Here is a 17,501-nt window from a genome sequence, read left to right on the forward strand (position 1 = left end):
TGGAAAATTACATCTTTACATGAGCCCATTTAGATGTTACAGGCAAAACAGGCATCTATGAGTAACCACAGGCACAATATGGGCAGACTCGTACTATACTAGATAACGCCACATGGAAAACCTGTGGCCTCTGTTAAATATTGTATGTTTAAACTTCATGAGCTTGAGGCAGTCTGCTTCACATAGTTACCAACCTGCATTTGGTCATTTTATGACACAGGGGAGTCAAAAAAACTGTAAGGTAAATTTGGGGGTTTTAAATATCTAACTTATGTACAGGTCATGGCTCATTTAAAACAGGGATCCCATAATTCCTTTATGCCCACATCCACCAAACTGCACCATGAAGTAGTACATTTGCTTTCCACACTTCACAATCGTAACAATGTCCCATTTTAAACCAGTACTGTGCTTGACAATCAGTGGAGGAAACGTGCAAACATAAGGGCAAAAACAATGTTGAATTAGGACACATGGATCAAATATCAGGTCTTTAACATCAAAATGGCCAAGGCATTCACACCATCATAGAAATCCAACCTTCTCAATGCTGCATCCTGTGTGCATCCATAGGTATTAATACAACCTGACTTCCTCAGAAGTAATTTGGGATATGGTTCTGGTTTTGCACAAAGTTTTGTCAGTTTCAGTACATTTCAGGAGATGATTAAATTATTTGCTGCAACAGTTACTGGTGAGGAAGGACAAGAATTAACTGGTAGCTAGTACAGACAATGGAAAACAAACTTCTTTGTCCACATGGATACAAAGTTGAGTTAAAAAAAAAAAAAAAGGAGTTTAAGAAATATTTATTTGATAAAATTCAAGACTTTCCAGGCTATTGGGAACCCTGTTAACAAAATCAAACAAGGATTGGACTGGATGCAGGGTGGTATATTTTTCCAGGTTAGGATTTTATCTCAATGATCCCTTGTGCATAATGGCCATTTAACAAAATAAGAAAAAGAAGAAAAAAAAACAGGGGTGGGTGGGCATTGGAGGTAAAAGGAGTTTCCATGTACAGGAGGTATTTCATCTATTAATCGTCCGTAAGGTCCTGAACAAAAAGGACCTCGGAGCGGCTGAGTCCTGCCTCTTTCAGTGTGGGAGGGTTGGGCTGCTCTTCAGTCGGAAGGCAGGGCAGGACTCGGCGAGGGAAGTTTGTAATTATCTGAAACTTCTCTGGGCTTTCTTTCAAAGAGAAGAGGAAGTCGTATATTACCTGTGAAAGAAAAAAGTAGTCAAGTGAACGAGTGGTAGTAGATATAGAGAAGAAATGCTTTATGAGTTTTTATTATAAAGTTTTTAGAGCAGCCTGAAAAAGAGTTACAATATGGCTTTAATTAGCAGCCTGAAAAAGAGTTGAAATATAGCTTTAATTTTTTTTTATGTGCTTCATGTGAGATCCATTACACTATCTGAAAGAAGTATTTTGTTCATATGTGGACCAAGTAGAATTAGATTAACACATTCCTAATTGGGGGCAGCAGGAGGAGCTGTACATAGCACATGGTTTGAAACGTGTGGATTAAATTTATTTGAACAAACTAGTAAATATCACTGTCAAACCTGCTCTAAACCACTGTAAGGTAAATCAGTCCGGGTCAACTGGGTGTGTACACAGGTTCTTGAAACAGTGGCGCTTACCGTCAGAGACTGCCCAAAGAGGAATCGTCGCTCTACTCGTGTATCATTGGGCAGCTTAAACACTATTTTGACACTTTCTGGATCGTCTGCAGGTGGCTCTGGGGGAAGACATTCGGACTTCCTCTCCTTCTCTTCTTCGAGTGTCTGGAGTCACAACAAAAAATTGACAACATGATCAAAAAAGAAAGAATTGTAAATATGTTAAGAGACGACCGTCTCTTTAAAGTAATTTATTAGTTAAGGTCTCCATGTATCGATGGGCATGTACAACATAATAAAATGGAAAGTAAGACTCACTTGTCGTCTCCGCTCCTCAGCAAGAACACTCTGCCGGACCTTCTCCTCCTCTTGCCTCAGCTGCTCCTCCTCCTCCCTTTTCTTTCGGTCCTTCTCCTGGTCGGCACGAAGGGAGGCCAGGTAGGCCTCGTCCTGCTGCTGTCTCAGCACTTGGGTCTGGTTCCTCTCCTCCCTGAAACAAAGTATGACCTGTCCTTATAAACTGTGAAACTGTTCGAGTGTACTAGCAGAGTGTGCCATTAAACAGAGAAAGATTTAATTTATACTCTATTGATCCCCAATGGGGAAATTCCAATTTACACTCGGTTATTACACACAGGCCTGAAATGCACTAAGGTAGAGATGTCTGAGTGAGTGGGCTGAACCAGGCGCCCTGAACGGTTGGTGCCCAGGAGGTGACTGGCATCTTTCCAGCTACCATTCCACCTCCGTACTTCAGTCCATACGGGGACTTGAACCAGCGACCCCTCCGATTCCCAATCCAACTCCCTATGAACTGACTTTTTTTTTTTTTTTTTTTTTTTTTTATTGAACATTATTGATATATATTTACATATTTTGGACTAACTGTGAGAGTGAAAATGAACTGAAGTGCTTAATCACCAACTCCAGGCCGTAACATTTTGAGCTTCAACAATGGAATGGAACTTCCATGTTGATAGGATGTCATGCAACTAGGACTACAGTTGAAAATTAGCCGACTGGCTAACACTGGCGCATTTACAGAAATGTTGATTAATGTGCATTGTCCTAATATAAATAAATAAATCTTCTTTATGTTGAGCAATCTATGAATTTATTTACCGTTCAAGGCGCTCCGACATCAGATGGGTTTGGTTGGCATCCATGATGAAGGTGAGCTGATTGATGAGGTCCTCTGGCTGAATGAGACCCTCGAGCCTGCCCACCACTGTCATCTTGCGGTCCTTCAGCATTATCATGGCCAGGAATGGGTAGGTGTTCTCTCGCAATGCTTGGGACACTAAAGCACACCCAAATATCACACATCAAAATCTCCCTGTTTCAACAGTGGTGCTACCACCCACGCCCACACACACACACACACATTTGAGTTCTCCACTGAGACTTCAATTGCCATTGCCACCCAAAGGTGAATGGAATTTAGTTTGCCAACCAATTACATTTGAGAAACAATCTCCCAGTTACTAAGTATAATCCACAGGACTTGCTTTCCTTTTTTCATGATTTTCACAGCACACACATATCTCTTAAAAGGGAAATTTCACCGCTGGAAAGCTGAATATATCTTTAAATTGGATAATAATCACTTATGTAGTAGAAATGTGAAAAAAAAATTGAAATTGGTGTCTTCTAGGCCAAGATAAGACAGAAAATGTGTTTTTGGCTCATATGGATGAAAGACACCAAATCCCAGAATGCACTTGCTTTGCTGCTGTATGAGGCCACTCCCAAGCCACGCCTGCCCATTACAGACAGACAGGGAGACGATCAACTCAACAAGTGTGTTTTATTGTCATTTCAACCATATACACGAAAAAACGTTTCACCGTGGCTCAAGTGGTGTTACACATTTAAAACATGCTTTTTTTGCCACAGCTGATACATTATCAGCACTTCTTTCAGCGGATTGATTGATAGCTCCAGTGTCCAGAATGTGTTCCAATGTATCCCGGTGGTACACGTGTGTGGTAGTTTGAATGCACATAATTGTTGTTCTAAAATTTCCAAGACTGTATGGCTGCAGCCTGGAGCGTCCCATATCATGCCGTCCCGTCTACTTTTCAAAATAAAAGCTTGCGGCCCAAAATTTCGGTCGGGATGAACCGTTTCTGCTCCTGCTGAGAAGCTAAGCGAGGATTCAAGATGGCTGACACTCGTTTTTTCCTCGGCAATCTCCGGAAAAAGCCGACAGTCAGTGGGATATGCGGAAGTAAAGTGGTTTTAATTTTACTGTTGTAAATGTATTAAAAGCTTGCAGGCCCAAATACAGTGTTTCTGTTTCTTAAAATTAAAACAAACAAAATGAATACAGGCTGTAGTCTTTTGCCTCTGGGGAAAAAAAGCCTCAGATGACGCAAACATCGTCATTTTGAGTCATCTTTTTTCCAGACCCTCAATACAGAGATCTCCCCTCTCAGGGGGACATGAGGGAGGGAAGCATGGTCATTCAAAAATACTACCGGGGTTCTACTGATACAAAGCTTAATGCTAATCAGTGAAGTTTCCCTTTAAGTTCCTTGTATTAGGGTGACAGAAGTCTCAATGAGGAACTCAAAACCTGGGACTATAAACCCAATAAAAAGGACAATCCCCTCAGGTTAAACATAAGGAGGGGCACTTTACCAACTTTCAAATCCACCAGTTTGAGTTTGTCTCGTATGTCTTTCATACAGGGGATTAGGGCTGGGCTGTATATTGACTTTTTTTTCATTTATATCAATATATTTATTATTTATATAACGAGTTATAAGCTGAGATCATTCTGATATATATCGAGATAGTTTGATGTTGCGTTAAATGACAAAAGCCATGTCAGTGCATCTCTCATAACCACCCGCTGCGTCTGCCCGGCTCACTCGCTGACAACAGGGTCCAATAAGAATTGCCCGATGCCCTGGAGCCAGTAAAAACTTACATTGGACCAGAAAATACAATCAGACAGTTGTCCCATTGTGCCCGAGTTCGAAAAAGTGAGCGAGAGGCATGGGTCTGCTCTACTCTCCAAGACTTCCTTACAGCAGGAAGACAGAGATAGGCTTATTTACTTCATAGATGATCAGGTGCTCAATCCTAAAACAACATAAAAGTTGAAGAACAAGATAACATTCATTGCATCTTGGGAGGAAAAACACAACTGGGTTGAGAATGATGACTCGTGTTGTAACTTGGCTCCTTTGAGGAATAGCTCAGTGTGTAGCCTACTGTGTGTGAGAGAGAGAGTGAGAGAGAAATGGTGGATGTGCTGAGAGAGCAGACAGCTGCTGGCTATCGGAGCAGAAGAGGAATTCACAGTAAAGTTGTCACAGTACAGTGTAGGTTTCACTGTTAAGAAGGAGACTAAAACCTGTTATTGTATTCCGTTATTGTTATAGAAAACAACTGAAGAAATCTTTCTAATGATAGTGTGTTTATTTAATATGGGCTTCGTATCGCCATTCAGCCTAACTAAGAATACCGAGATATGATTTTTGGTCAATATGGCCCAGCCCTACAGGGGATGCATGTGTGCTTACAGGTGTTCGTGATACTAAACAGATATTTTTCATGATCAGAGCAACCCATGTTACATAATCATTAAACAGCTTACACAAAAAAGAGTGGGTTAAATAACAATACATTTGCATACCTCTGTAGCCCTCAGGTTTGCTGGTTGAGCATGCCCAAAAGAGCATTCGTGTGTTGAGGAAGGTTACGACCTCTTCTGTACATAACGTGGAGCTAGGAAGTGACAAATTAGAAGCACAAAAACAAACAACTTATAAAAGGAACACATTTTTCATGTTCACATGGATACAAAAATACACAGGTTACACATAAATATACTAATATCAAACAAGCCTTATGTGCCTTCATAACATAACAACCAGACTGCAGCTTGAGTGAAGACAAACTCAAGCAACTGAAGGACAGCAACCACATGTCCTTCCATAGCGCCTGCTGTTGCTCAGTGTGACTGAGCAACAGCAGGCGCTATGTCTCTGGTGAAGTAGGCAAGTATCATACCGGCAAAACTGGTCAGTGTCTTGATGATCCTCCCCGTGAAGATACACTAATAAGTAGCGGAGCTCCCGTTTGGCATCATTCAGTGCCTACATGTTTCAGGGTGAACAAAAAGCAAAGCAACATATTGCAATTTCGCCTTGTCCACCAACTAAAGCATTACAATATGTGCTAGTAAGTGGCCATCTGCCGTCTGAACTCACCTGGCTGTATGTTCCCTGGTAAAATACAGGGTGTGACCGACCATACTTCTCCTCAAAAATTTGAATGAAGGACACAACATCTCCGACAGGGTCTGTCACACGACCACGAGGATCTGGCCTGATGAACCGCAGGGCAAACCTTGAAGAAGAGAAAAAAAAAGGAACATTGTGGCGATCAGTTACCTTGCGCTATCCAGCAGCTCAGAGTTTAAGTCAACGTGCTTGAATTACCTGAATATGTCCAGAAGTGTGTAATATGTAAATCTGAAAGGTAGCATTATCAAGTAGTAACTCCATCCTATTAATCCCTGAAAAGAAGAACCAAAAACAGTCTATTATATTTAAACAGTAGAAAATTCCAAGATATGTTTTGTGTCATTAAAGTACAATTGAAAATGACTAAATCAATTAAAAAACGAAACCTCAGACTGGAGCTTCAAGGATTGGCTTAAAAGTAACAGTCGCGCTAGAATGTGGCTTTGTGTCAAGCATTAGCAAAAGTTTTACAGAATATTGTTAGACAAATAGTTTTTTGTTTGGTGAAAATATTTAATATCTCTGCAGACATTTCATCCTAAAACACGAACGCTAAAAGAACCTGCAGACCTACCCTGGGTTGTGGCCTTGAGACGATGTAACTATATACTCTATGGTCTGCTGTATTGACCTGCAATGGTCTGGATGGTGGAGGGTTAAACACACTGGGCACTCCTTCTTGCTCATTGAGTCTGTCTTGCACTGCAGCCTGAAACATACATTTAAGCCCATTATACTTGTGTCAAGTCCTTCAATAAACCAAAAGAAAAAGAATGACATAACTCAAAGCAAGACAGCACAGTTCACAGAATCTGTATAGGAATAAAAATGTAAACAGAGCCATGAAAATCCAATTGTAAAATCCTCTGAAACGTTAAAAAAAAAAAAAAAAAAAAAAAAAAAAAACATGTCCGTCTTACCTCTATGTTCCAGTTGTGCTGTTCTAATGTTCGACGACATTGGTCCATTGATTCCAAACCAGTTAGGTCCTGTTAGACATAAAAAGAAAGTCAGTCTAAAAGGCCTCAGTTACTCATAAAAGCACAAAGTCAAGTTTGTATAGAGTCAGGGTTTCCTTCAGTAGCTTACAGGCTACTGGTTTGCTGTGTCAAGTTCTTCATGAAAAGTTAGCAAGAATTGAACTAGGGCTGCACAATTTTTTTGTAACGTCATTACAATATCAACTAGCGAAATAAACACATCGCAAAAGATAAATCAGGTTTTTTTTTGGAGTTAGTTATAAGAGTATCAGTCGAAAACTGCACTTGTAACTATCACCACATTTTTAATGGTGCCTTTTGTGTCCACTTCAATGTGCAGTTTGTTCAATAAAATAATGCTAGAAATAATAAATAATTATAAATGTTTGTTTTTTATTTCAACAAGCAATTTGTTGTACTTTGGCAGTACAACAGAAAGGCAGAACTCGTTAACGTATTTGTTTATTCATTTCAAGTAATGTAGCTAGTTATCGCGATATTCAAAAACGTTAATGTTATCGCATATTTTCCTCATATTGTGCAGCCCTTAATCGTACAAAACTAAACTGTCTCGGCTGTCAAAGAGTTAGAATGAAATAATTAAAGTAACAATACTATTGAGTTGAGCAGCAAAATTTACGTCAACATGCACAGAGAAAAAAAACAGTTCAACGTTATACCAAGCAGGATGACGTTACATGTTAGCTAGCTCCCCAATATGTAGCTAGCTAGCTAACGTTTAGAAGTGAAGATAGCTGGAACAGGCTACATATTAAAAGGGGGAGGAAAGTTGCATCACTCGTATCATCATAAAACCAACAATTTAATTCAGCATAGCTGAAAACAGTTGTGTCGCGAAGAAACATCAGTTCGACCATGACTGCTTTGCTAATGCTAACTCGAAGATCTATGATGCTAGCTAACTCAGCAAGTGTTCAGTGGGACCGTCAGTTGACACCTTCTGTTAGCCAAGTTACCGTAAAGCCAAAACAATTATATTAAAAACAAGTGATGTTGGTTAACAAAGTGGTATTTGTTATACGCCTTGGAGTAAAATATAACAAACGTTAGGTTATTTCAGTCCACCCATAGCCCTAAAAGTCTGCTAACTAGTTAGATATCTTAGCTAACGTTAGCTAGCTTTGCTTACGTTAGCTTTGACTCAAGTTGACGTTAGCGTTAGGGGGCTGGGGTAAGTTGACTGTGCAAAACGCGTTTAAACACGGACAATTCCACCTACGTACAGTGACTCTGTATCAACGATAGTGTATTAATATGAGGTTTCAAATGGACACGTGTTAATGTGGATTAGGCCTTCTACCTGAAACTGAAGGAGTTTTTCAGTCTGCGCCTGAGACAACTCTGGCTCCTCTGGCGCCGCCATCTTACCTCGCCAATCATCTAGCAAGGCGTAACAACGTCAGCTGTCTTTTCCTGATGCTGGCTGTGCTCTGAGCCTCTGCGGGCTACCGCCGCCTAGCTCTCTGGATGTAACCCGTATGATCACGTCAGAGCTCTGGGTTATTGTCATGGTCCACATCTATCAAATTGATTGTATTATTTGCACGGATCTTCTTTGACCCCTAACTGTAACCGGGGATGGCATGCAAACAAGCAATCTGAAAAAATCTTATGACATTTATAGACCAGAGAATTAACTGATTTCATTGATAATGAAAATGAAACTAAACAATAAAGAATTGTTACCTAATTGGTAAATGTCAGTTTTGTTCATATCATTGGTGTTTTATCTCACATTTACTAACTCTAAAGCTAACTCTGAAGCACTAACAGCTGCCTATCTCCAGAATACAGAATAACCAGTAACTTATCACCAATTTAATTGATATTTACAGTTTTGATTTTGCCACCAGAAACACAAGTTATATTTCTGGAATTAAGGAAAACAAGCTGAACACTGAAAGGAAAACCCTTTCTAAAAGACTTGAAAGCAAAGTTTCTAGGAGTGAGGCCAGCACCTTTTCTATTACATATTTTTTCTGTCACTCTCTCATACACACATAAACAAACCTTACGCATTTTGTACTAGTGAGAAAAAATTCTTTTATTTGGCCGTTCGTGGTTTGATTTCCACAATCTTTATCAAACTCAAAAAGAAAATCCAGCGAATTATGTAAATGTGAAAGTTAATCTTGTAAGAATATTCCCTCAGGTTGAATTGTCAGTAAGGTAGTGTACATTTGAACAAAAACAAAGCTGACACAAAAGGATCATTTCATTTTCTTATTCTTAAACATTCTGTAGAATAAAAAGCAAACGTTGCATCGAAACGGTAAGATCAGGAAATAATCAGTTTCACAATATAGCACACTGTAGAATTTGTAGGTCCTAATTCCAAGTGGTGAGCCATTCCACGTCACTTTTTCCCCTCTACCATAATGATGTGGTACCCAAACTTGGTCTTGACAGGAGGGTCTGTGTAGTTTGGTTTATCCATGGAACTGACAGGTAGGGCGAACGCTGCATCCTGGAAAGGTCCAACCATCGATCCTCGCGTCATCCACCCCAGATCACCCTGTCACAAATAGAAACTTCATGAAGAAAACACATAGTATATACACCTAATAATACGAGTGAGTGAACGTGAGCAACACAAAGGCAACATTTTTTCACTGTACTGAAAATAGTAACAACTGTGAGCAATGCAGGAACTTGAAACACTTATTTTTGTATGGCTTCGGTTACCAGGTGCAATGGTGTGATGATGTAACGTGGTGTGCTGAGGCTTCGGAGTTTGTGAAGGGCGTGTCGAGGCTTGTATCATTTTAGACAAATGACATCATTGATGACGCCCAAAGCCCTAACACAGCTGAGAAATTATTGTTCCTGAATAAAATCAATAAAGTCTCCCCTCTACGCCATTTCCGTAGTTACACAAGCAAATTCACTGCCCTCTGACCGGTTAAACCACTGCCACTCTCCAGTTTTAGAACACTAATCCTGCCATTATTTTATTACTCACAAGACACAGTTAAGTTATACAATCATAGGCCTACTTATCAGAAAATAGACACTATTTTGACTATAAATGCTTTACATTGAAAATGATTGTTTTTTTCAGTGTTCAGTCGTTGGCAGTCATTTTTCCCAAGCCTTTACTGGCTTGAGCTAAACCAGATGATGGTTTAGATCATCTGTAAAATATCTGACTGTTTTCTACACTCTTTGACCACCAGGTGGTTTTGTGAGCGCGAGTTCTCGAGAAATCAACCCTTGTGCTCAAAAGCGTCAATGCTTCATGAAGCTTCGTCTCACCTTCACTAAAAATGAAGTCAGACATAAGGATTAGTCATAAACAGACAGGAAACAATAGAGACAGTTAGGGCTTACAGTCAATACTATGGGATAATTCGAATCAAGCAATAGAAACCAACATAGGCTTTTTTTTTATAGCTTGATTCAGTTGAGTCAGTAAAAGAAAAGGGCAGCACAAAAGTACTGAGTAACTGATAGGGCTGGGAGATATGGAGAAAATCAGATATCACGATAATTTTGACCAAATACCTCGATATCGATACCGCAACAATATTGTAGTGTTGACTATTGGTGCTTTTACAAAATATTTACACAATGAGATTTTTGATGAATAATCATCAGTAATGTGGATATAATGACTAAGTGGGTAAAGGCAAATAATAGAACAGTTACAACAGTCTGGTAAGTTCAGAAAAATGACATCACTTTACTGTAATGCAGCCTTTAAAACCAGGAAAAGACACCACTTATGCCATATTACGATATCCAAAATCTAAGACGATATCTATTCTCATATCACGATATCGATATAATATTGATATATTGCCCAGCTCTAGTAAATTATCATGGGTGCGTGTTCTTACTCCTTGTCTCGCTTTGTCTTCACTGTATTGTGACGCTACTTCACTGAAACGGACTCCAGCCTTCAGTTTCTCCATTGCCTCCATGCATTTCCCATGTTTTTCACAGAGGATGTGTCGAACCTGGTGAAAAGCACAGATGATAAAGGCGGTTAGAATTCAAGAAATAAACAGTGGTTGGGATGCAGCCTAGAACTACTTAAAATCACTGTATCAGACACCGTGCTTAGCGAACATAGATAAAGCATCCCAGTAGTAGATCATGTATACTGTAAAGGTTATGAAATGTGTCCCAAAGCTCCCAAATTCCTTGATGCTTTCCAGCACTAGCGCTTCCTCTTCTCTGTGACCCAAAGCTGATGTTTATGCAGACATAAAGCAGATTTTTTTTTTTTTTTTTTTTTTTTTTTTTTACCAGTAATAGCCTAGAGATAAAACAAGATGCTTCAAATATTTTATGAAAACAAACTGTAGCTCTGAATTTAACTAAATTATTATTCAACCTTTTTTCCACACAACTGCCAGTTGGAATGCCATGCTCATCACAAATGTCAACTGTTCAACTGTTACAGATTTCTAGTGACAAAGATGGTCCCAACTAGGGGTGGGAATCACCAGAGGCCACACGATACAATATCATCACGATACGTATGCCACGATGCGATATTATTGTGATTTTAAACATATTGCAATATTCTGCGATATATTGCAATGCATTACCTTTTTCCAACTTCAAATTTTTCCCAATTTCAAATGATGTCCCCAAAGGAAAATGTTGTCATTTTAGTTTTAATAGAAAAAGATACATTTCTCTGTTTGTTCATCTCATTTCAATTTTAAATGTTGCAATATGGGATTGTCAAGCAGACAGACTGACCAACACATATATCATAAAAGATCTATGCTTGGCATCTGTGTATTGATACATTATACAAAAAAACTACTTTCTTCTCCACACTGTCACGTGATGACAACCACACATAATTACATAAATTATATTTAATATTTAATCCATTTTTTTTTATGACGGTATTGAAACTGATACCGTTGTTATTTTTAAGACCCCTATGCTGTATCGATTTTTTCCCCCACCCCTAGTCCCAACTCAACCACTCATTTCCCTCCAGCCAACTCATCCATCCAAAAGTGGCTTTGAGGTAGGAGGAAGAGACGAGGGCAGACAACGTTTTCTGTTGTTGTAAAAATCCCCCCGTTATATGTCACATTTGACTTTTGCAGTGCAGCTTTGGATAAGTGTAATTAAGGTTACCTTGACAGCAGTGCCTCCCTTTGGGGCTTTCTCTTGTTTTTTGTCAGCGTCTGCACTTCCTGAAGCTGCTCCTACACAGTGACGAGGTTAAGCACCAATGACATCACAACAACCGTTAAACCAATGAAAAAGCATAACATACAATGACATCGTAGCGAGCAATATATAATGTAATCGAGTGAATCATCATCATCACATGGAAGTGTGTGTTAACAGTTGTTTGCTACAGGCTAACGTTAGTTAACGTGGCTGACTTTAAAGCTAATCACAACACGTGATTAATAGCTGGCAAGTGATGGACCACTGACCTTTACCACCCTTGCCACCTTTCCCCTTTGGTGGCATTTTAGATGAACGTTTACTAAAATGTTGAAGTAATGATGAAAAAGAGAAAACTGCAATAGCATGCGCTCACGCTATGTTGTGGTTAACATGCGCAGAAACCCCTGCGCCGACGGCGCAAGTGTTTCTTCTTCTTTAGCTAGTTAATGGCAGATTGTAGCCACTCACCGTCCATACCGCCACCCAGTGGGAAGTACCCGAGTGCGCAGTCTCAAATGATACAGTTATGCTGCAGTTTATAAAAGGTAGTAGGCTATTAATCTACATGTATTTATTTATTTATTAAAGAAGGAGAAATGGGCCCTACTTTTCTCGCTCTCCTTCCTTTTACGGGCATTTTCCAAGTTCAATCTAGCTAAGTCTATAATACTGCCCTCATACATAGCATATTCTAGACCCTGTCATTCAAGTGTATTTCTGTAATGACTTATTTAACATGTTATTTATTTAGCAGCGACATGATATTAATGGCCATCCATCGCTGTAATTGACTTCAATTGTTATCTGTTAGTCCCTGGACTGATGTTATAGCCTAGTAACCAGGGTACTACCGTTCACTAGCCAAATGCTGGTAAAATATGCAAGTGGCTGGTACCCCACTAACACAGAACGTTTAGGGAACGTTAGTTTATGGTTCTCTAAACTAAAGGTTAGTTCGAACCAAACCAAAAAAACGTTAAGGGAACCAACCTTACTAAAACACAACGTTCCCGTTTGGTAGTTTTTGGTTGTTTAGGGTTGTTCTGACGTGCGGTTTTGAAATGTTTATTTAAACCAACCAGCTCCATTTAAGTTTTTGAAGTAGCCTAGCTAGCATATAAAAGGTTTGGAGTCACTCAAAAATGATTGGTCTTATAAAATCTAAGTAAGATAAACAGCATAGCAAAATAATCTATTTATCTTTAGGCTGATATCAATTTAGCTAAAAACTAAACTTGATTTTGTTTTTCTTTAACTGTATTAGGTGAAAATACTTAAAACAAGAATCTATCAATAGAACGTTTTTTCACAACTAAGAAAATTCACTTCTTTGATTTCACATTTAACTTCTAAGTGGCTCAGCTACATTTTGAACCCTAGCTAGTGTTACTAACCCTTAAAAAATTAAGTCCAAACTTGTTCCTCCTGGCCAATTTCACTCCGTCAGAGCCGAGCCGGTGTGGTTGCTATGGCAACGAGAGTGAACACAAACGCTCCCGTGACGTGGCCTGTTAGCCTGTATGACAGCTGTCTTGTGCGCTTGACACTGTTTTTGTTGTTATTTTTATTTTTATTTTATTGATTTAAAAAGATCCTTTTTTGTCGTCGGCTCCAGACCAAAACATGGACAAGTACGAGAAGGTGTTGTGTTTGGGCCGGGGAGGCGCAGCGGACGTGTTCCTGATGAGGCACGTAGAGAGCAAGAGCCTGCACGCGGTGAAGAGGATCAAAATAGAGGACACAAGGACAACAAAAAGCCAAAGCGCAATTCTCCAAGAGGCTAAGATCATCAGAAGGCTGGAGCACCCTCACGTAGTCCAGTGCAGCGACGCCTTTGTGAACTCTGATGGATTCATTTACATCGTGATGGACTACTGCGACGGAGGGACATTGGATGACAAGGTGAAACAGAGGAACCCCGGGGACTTTTTCACCGAGGACACTGTGATGGGGTGGTTTGTACAGGTCGCCGTGGCTTTAAATTACATACACGTGGCTAAGATACTACACAGGGACATCAAAACATCCAATGTACTGCTAACAAAGCAAGGCGTGGTGAAGTTAGCGGACTTTGGGATATCCAGAGTAATGGCCAACACTGCTGACATGGCCTCCACATGTGTTGGGACACCGAGCTACCTCAGTCCTGAGCTGTGCCGGGATGTCCCGTACAGCACCAAGTCTGATATCTGGGCTCTTGGCTGTCTGCTGTATGAGATCTGTGCTCTCAGGCCTCCGTTTGCAGCCAGGAACCTCCTGAGTCTGTTCTACAAGATCACCAAGGGAGAGTACGACCCCGTGCCCAGCATCTACTCTGACAACGTCTCCTCTTTGATCCAGAGAATGCTCTGCCTCAACCCAGAAAACAGGCCAAGGGCTGCCTGCATCCTTGACAGCGCATATGTGCAACATCACCTCGAGTCTACCAAGCGCACAGAGACCGACCGTGTTCCTGTGGGAAGCTGTGACATTACGGAAGAAGAAATCACAGACACCACACTACAACCAGACGCTCTAAGTCAGCCCCAACAAAACGAACACAACCTGTGTTCCAGTGATGCTGAGGAGGAATATCATGGTGCTTTGTGTGTTGGAGGACAAAACCACTGTGACTGGCACTATCCTGAGGACTTTGATGAAGACGAAAGTGTGTCCTCTCTTGAGGAGTGCGGTGAGCACTCCGGGTCGCCAATGAGCAGCGATTCTGCTGAGCCAACTGGTAACTCGCGTAAAGTGAAACACTTTCTTAGCAGCGTCGAAAGAAGCACATAGAGCCTTTATTTTAGGGCTGCCACCTCTTAGTCAATTAGTCGACTAATCGGTCGTTTTGGTCTTAGTCGACTAAGATTTCTTTAGTCGATTAGTCATTTTTTATGCTTATTCATGCTTAATTATTTATTTCAGGAAACTTCTGAGCACATTTATGGTAAACACAAGATTTAAAGTGGTGCTTTTGCAGGGTTAACTGTGGAGAAAGTCAGTTTTACAGATGGTTAATTAACTACATTTATATTGTGCTTTTCTAGTCTTAACCACCTCTCAAAGCGCACAGCTCTGTCAATTAAATCAACTAATCGATTAGTCGACAAAATCCTATAAGTGTTAGTCGACTAAGAATATCTTTAGTCGAGGACAGCCCTACTTTACTTCAGTAAAGAGTACTCACAACACAGTGTAAAAATACTCAAGTCCTTCGTTCAAAATCCTACTTATGTAAAGGTATAAATGACTCATTCTGCAGACAAATAGCATGCTATTTTATCATATGCATCACTGCACAAGTGTAATTTTACTGTTGCAACTGGTCGAGATGAAGCTAGTTTTACAAGGTAAAGGTAACTTTATTGTCCCCCGAGGGGCAATTATTTGTACAGCCAGCAGACAGACATAAAGACAAGACACACAACAATATAGCAAAACATGAAATACCCACAGTATCTAAAACACAATAGTGAATAAAATACATGCATTTAAAACAGCTCTGGCAAATTGTTTAAAATGGAAATGGCAGTCAGGATAAATGAGTTACTGAGTCTATTGGACCTGCATCTGGGCACGGAGTACTACGGCCTGAGGGAAGTAACTTAAACTGGCAGGACAAGGGGTGGCTAGGGTCAGCAGCAAAGGATTGGGCCTTCTTTGCAGCTCTGTTGGAGTAGATGTGGGAGAGAGTGGGGAAGTTGATGCCTGCAATCTTGCCACGTCCTAACGCTACTCTCTAGTCGTTTTTTTTTTTTTTTTTTTTTTTTTTTTATGGACAGAGAACCAAACCAGCAGATGAAACAGAAGGTTAAAACAGACAGAAGAGGGGGCACTGTTTCCTAAATTCAATAATTCATTCTGTACATTTGTACACACACTGTAAATTTTACAATATATCTTTAAATGATGTAGTTGATATGCTACTCATTTTGGAAGATTTCAGGTGCATGCTGATGATAAACAGCTAGCTGTGATATGCTCAAAATGATCTTGCAGAATTCAAATATTGGATGCCTCAAAATGTCCTACCGAGAAAGTCATTTTTTTTCTTTTTAACCAAATCTTAAGACTTGTTTAATATTGTGCTATCAATCTGGGATTGAACATTTCCTACTAGCATCAAAACTATACAACTTTAACAAAAGCTTTCAACCCCTCTTTCTCTTTTACAGTACTTCCAGAGGCTCCTAACGTCTTAGAACAAGTTGAGTATCCAGATGACTTTGAGGAAGAAGAGTATGAGGATGAAGCGGCCTTAGTTCACACAGTTGCTCCTCCAGAGCCACATGATGATGCAGTGGAGGAGGAGTTTCAGCTCTGCGATGCTGGAGGATTGACAATCACCCTGAAAGCACTGAAGGAAAAGGGCTAAAAACGAACATAGGAACCTTACATTGCAATGGGCCACAATGTGAATAAAGGGACCATAGCAGCTGAACCACTTACATATCTGACAAGTGCCTTGATCGTGAAGTGATTTATGCAATTGCTGTTAATACGGACACCAGGCCTCCCATGTTTGAGAGACATCGTAGTGCTGAAATAAGATGTTAAAAACACTTGGTGGGGCTAGAGAGAATGAATGTAGTCCTGCTCGGCGTGTGCTGCAAGCGCAGCTGTTCAGTGACCTTAATATTCATGAACGAGGTTTCTGATTCGCGTCATGGAGCGATGGTAATGTTGAATGAATAAAGTGACTGGACCTTTCTATAAATAGAAATTTCTTTTAACAAATTGTATATTCAATACAAGCCTGTACAGTATTTCGAATCACTTGGATTATTTCATTCTTACATAAAAATCAGTAGCCAGAGTCTTAACTACATATAACATGTCACACTTTCAAAAAGATCTAAAAGCATCAGCAGGAGGCCCAAGGCAGTTGACATATCTACAGTATTACAGCTCCTAATTCTTCATACTGTATGTATTTTATCGTCTCAACTTTCTATTTGTTATGTTATCACACAACGTTTGAAATAAGACAACCACAAGGGTTTATCTTTGCCTCAAAATCAGATAAAAGCACGATCTGTCATGCAATTATGCCTTCAAAGGAAGTAGAAGGTAGTATACGCAGCTTGCCACAAAGATGGTATAATAACACCTAAAACATGAGTAAAGTTAAGCTAAGACAAGCCTTTATTAGTGCCACAGTGGGGACATTTGCAGTATAACGGTTACAAGTTTTTTATTATTGGTTTGCCTTAGATGCTATATTTTCTGTGTTTTTGATCACTTTATTCATTGCTTTACACACACACACACACACACACACACACACACACACAGACACAGACACTATCTTTGTGGGGACCCGTCATTGACATAATGCATTCTCTAGCCCCTTACCCTAACCTTAATCATCACAACTAAATGCCTAATCTTAACCCTTACCCTCACCCTAACCATAACCTAATTATAACCCTAATCCTAAAAACAAATATTAAAGTATTAGCCCTTAAACAGCCCTTTAAACTTGTGA

At 39.9% G+C, this 17,501-nt stretch overlaps 3 protein-coding genes across 4 annotated transcripts; 1 reads left to right on the top strand and 2 right to left on the bottom strand.

Annotated features, from left to right (window-relative positions):
* Nucleotides 1-422: 422 nt before the first annotated feature.
* Nucleotides 423-8,392, bottom strand: faf2 (Fas associated factor family member 2). Its single transcript, XM_028590153.1, has 11 exons — nt 8,187-8,392; nt 6,806-6,874; nt 6,460-6,594; nt 6,081-6,157; nt 5,850-5,988; nt 5,650-5,735; nt 5,273-5,364; nt 2,749-2,926; nt 1,945-2,116; nt 1,648-1,791; nt 423-1,222 (listed from the first exon to the last, which is right to left on the bottom strand). Exons 1-11 carry the CDS (start codon nt 8,247-8,249, stop codon nt 1,040-1,042), a joined length of 1,338 nt encoding a protein of 445 aa, XP_028445954.1. The 5' UTR covers nt 8,250-8,392; the 3' UTR covers nt 423-1,039.
* A 517-nt stretch (nt 8,393-8,909) lies between these two features.
* On the bottom strand, nt 8,910-12,481 carry pin4 (protein (peptidylprolyl cis/trans isomerase) NIMA-interacting, 4 (parvulin)). 2 transcript variants are annotated; one of them, XM_028589437.1, is made up of 4 exons: nt 12,301-12,477; nt 11,993-12,063; nt 10,726-10,845; nt 8,910-9,401 (listed from the first exon to the last, which is right to left on the bottom strand). In XM_028589437.1, exons 1-4 carry the CDS (start codon nt 12,335-12,337, stop codon nt 9,243-9,245), a joined length of 387 nt encoding a protein of 128 aa, XP_028445238.1. In that variant the 5' UTR covers nt 12,338-12,477; the 3' UTR covers nt 8,910-9,242. The 2 variants fall into 2 exon arrangements, with proteins under 2 accessions (XP_028445238.1, XP_028445239.1); XM_028589438.1 differs by lacking the exon at nt 11,993-12,063 and having other exon boundaries at nt 12,301-12,481.
* A 1,018-nt stretch (nt 12,482-13,499) lies between these two features.
* On the top strand, nt 13,500-16,700 carry nek12 (NIMA-related kinase 12). The gene is made up of 2 exons (XM_028589436.1): nt 13,500-14,753; nt 16,189-16,700. Exons 1-2 carry the CDS (start codon nt 13,658-13,660, stop codon nt 16,386-16,388), a joined length of 1,296 nt encoding a protein of 431 aa, XP_028445237.1. The 5' UTR covers nt 13,500-13,657; the 3' UTR covers nt 16,389-16,700.
* Nucleotides 16,701-17,501: the final 801 nt, after the last annotated feature.

The sequence above is a fragment of the Perca flavescens genome, chromosome 10 (genome assembly GCF_004354835.1).
Source record: "Perca flavescens isolate YP-PL-M2 chromosome 10, PFLA_1.0, whole genome shotgun sequence".
NCBI classification, from domain to species: Eukaryota; Metazoa; Chordata; class Actinopteri; order Perciformes; family Percidae; genus Perca; species Perca flavescens.

What these genes read in the sequence shown, in the direction of transcription:
- faf2 (XM_028590153.1), bottom strand. Translation starts at nt 8,249, where the DNA reads ATGGCGGCGCCAGAGGAGCCAGAGTTGTCTCAGGCGCAGACTGAAAAA. An exon ending in ACCAGGGAACATACAGCCAG is followed by an intron (nt 5,736 to 5,849) that starts GTGAGTTCAGAC and finishes TGAAACATGTAG; the next exon opens with GCACTGAATGATGCCAAACG. An exon ending in ATGTCGGAGCGCCTTGAACG is followed by an intron (nt 2,117 to 2,748) that starts GTAAATAAATTC and finishes ACTTTGTTTCAG; the next exon opens with GGAGGAGAGGAACCAGACCC.
- pin4 (XM_028589437.1), bottom strand. Translation starts at nt 12,337, where the DNA reads ATGCCACCAAAGGGGAAAGGTGGCAAGGGTGGTAAAG. An exon ending in AGGTGGCAAGGGTGGTAAAG is followed by an intron (nt 12,064 to 12,300) that starts GTCAGTGGTCCA and finishes GTCACTGTGTAG; the next exon opens with GAGCAGCTTCAGGAAGTGCA. An exon ending in AAGACAAAGCGAGACAAGGA is followed by an intron (nt 9,402 to 10,725) that starts GTAAGAACACGC and finishes TATTTGTGACAG; the next exon opens with GGTGATCTGGGGTGGATGAC.
- nek12 (XM_028589436.1), top strand. Translation starts at nt 13,658, where the DNA reads ATGGACAAGTACGAGAAGGTGTTGTGTTTGGGCCGGGGAGGCGCAGCG. An exon ending in CGATTCTGCTGAGCCAACTG is followed by an intron (nt 14,754 to 16,188) that starts GTAACTCGCGTA and finishes TCTCTTTTACAG; the next exon opens with TACTTCCAGAGGCTCCTAAC.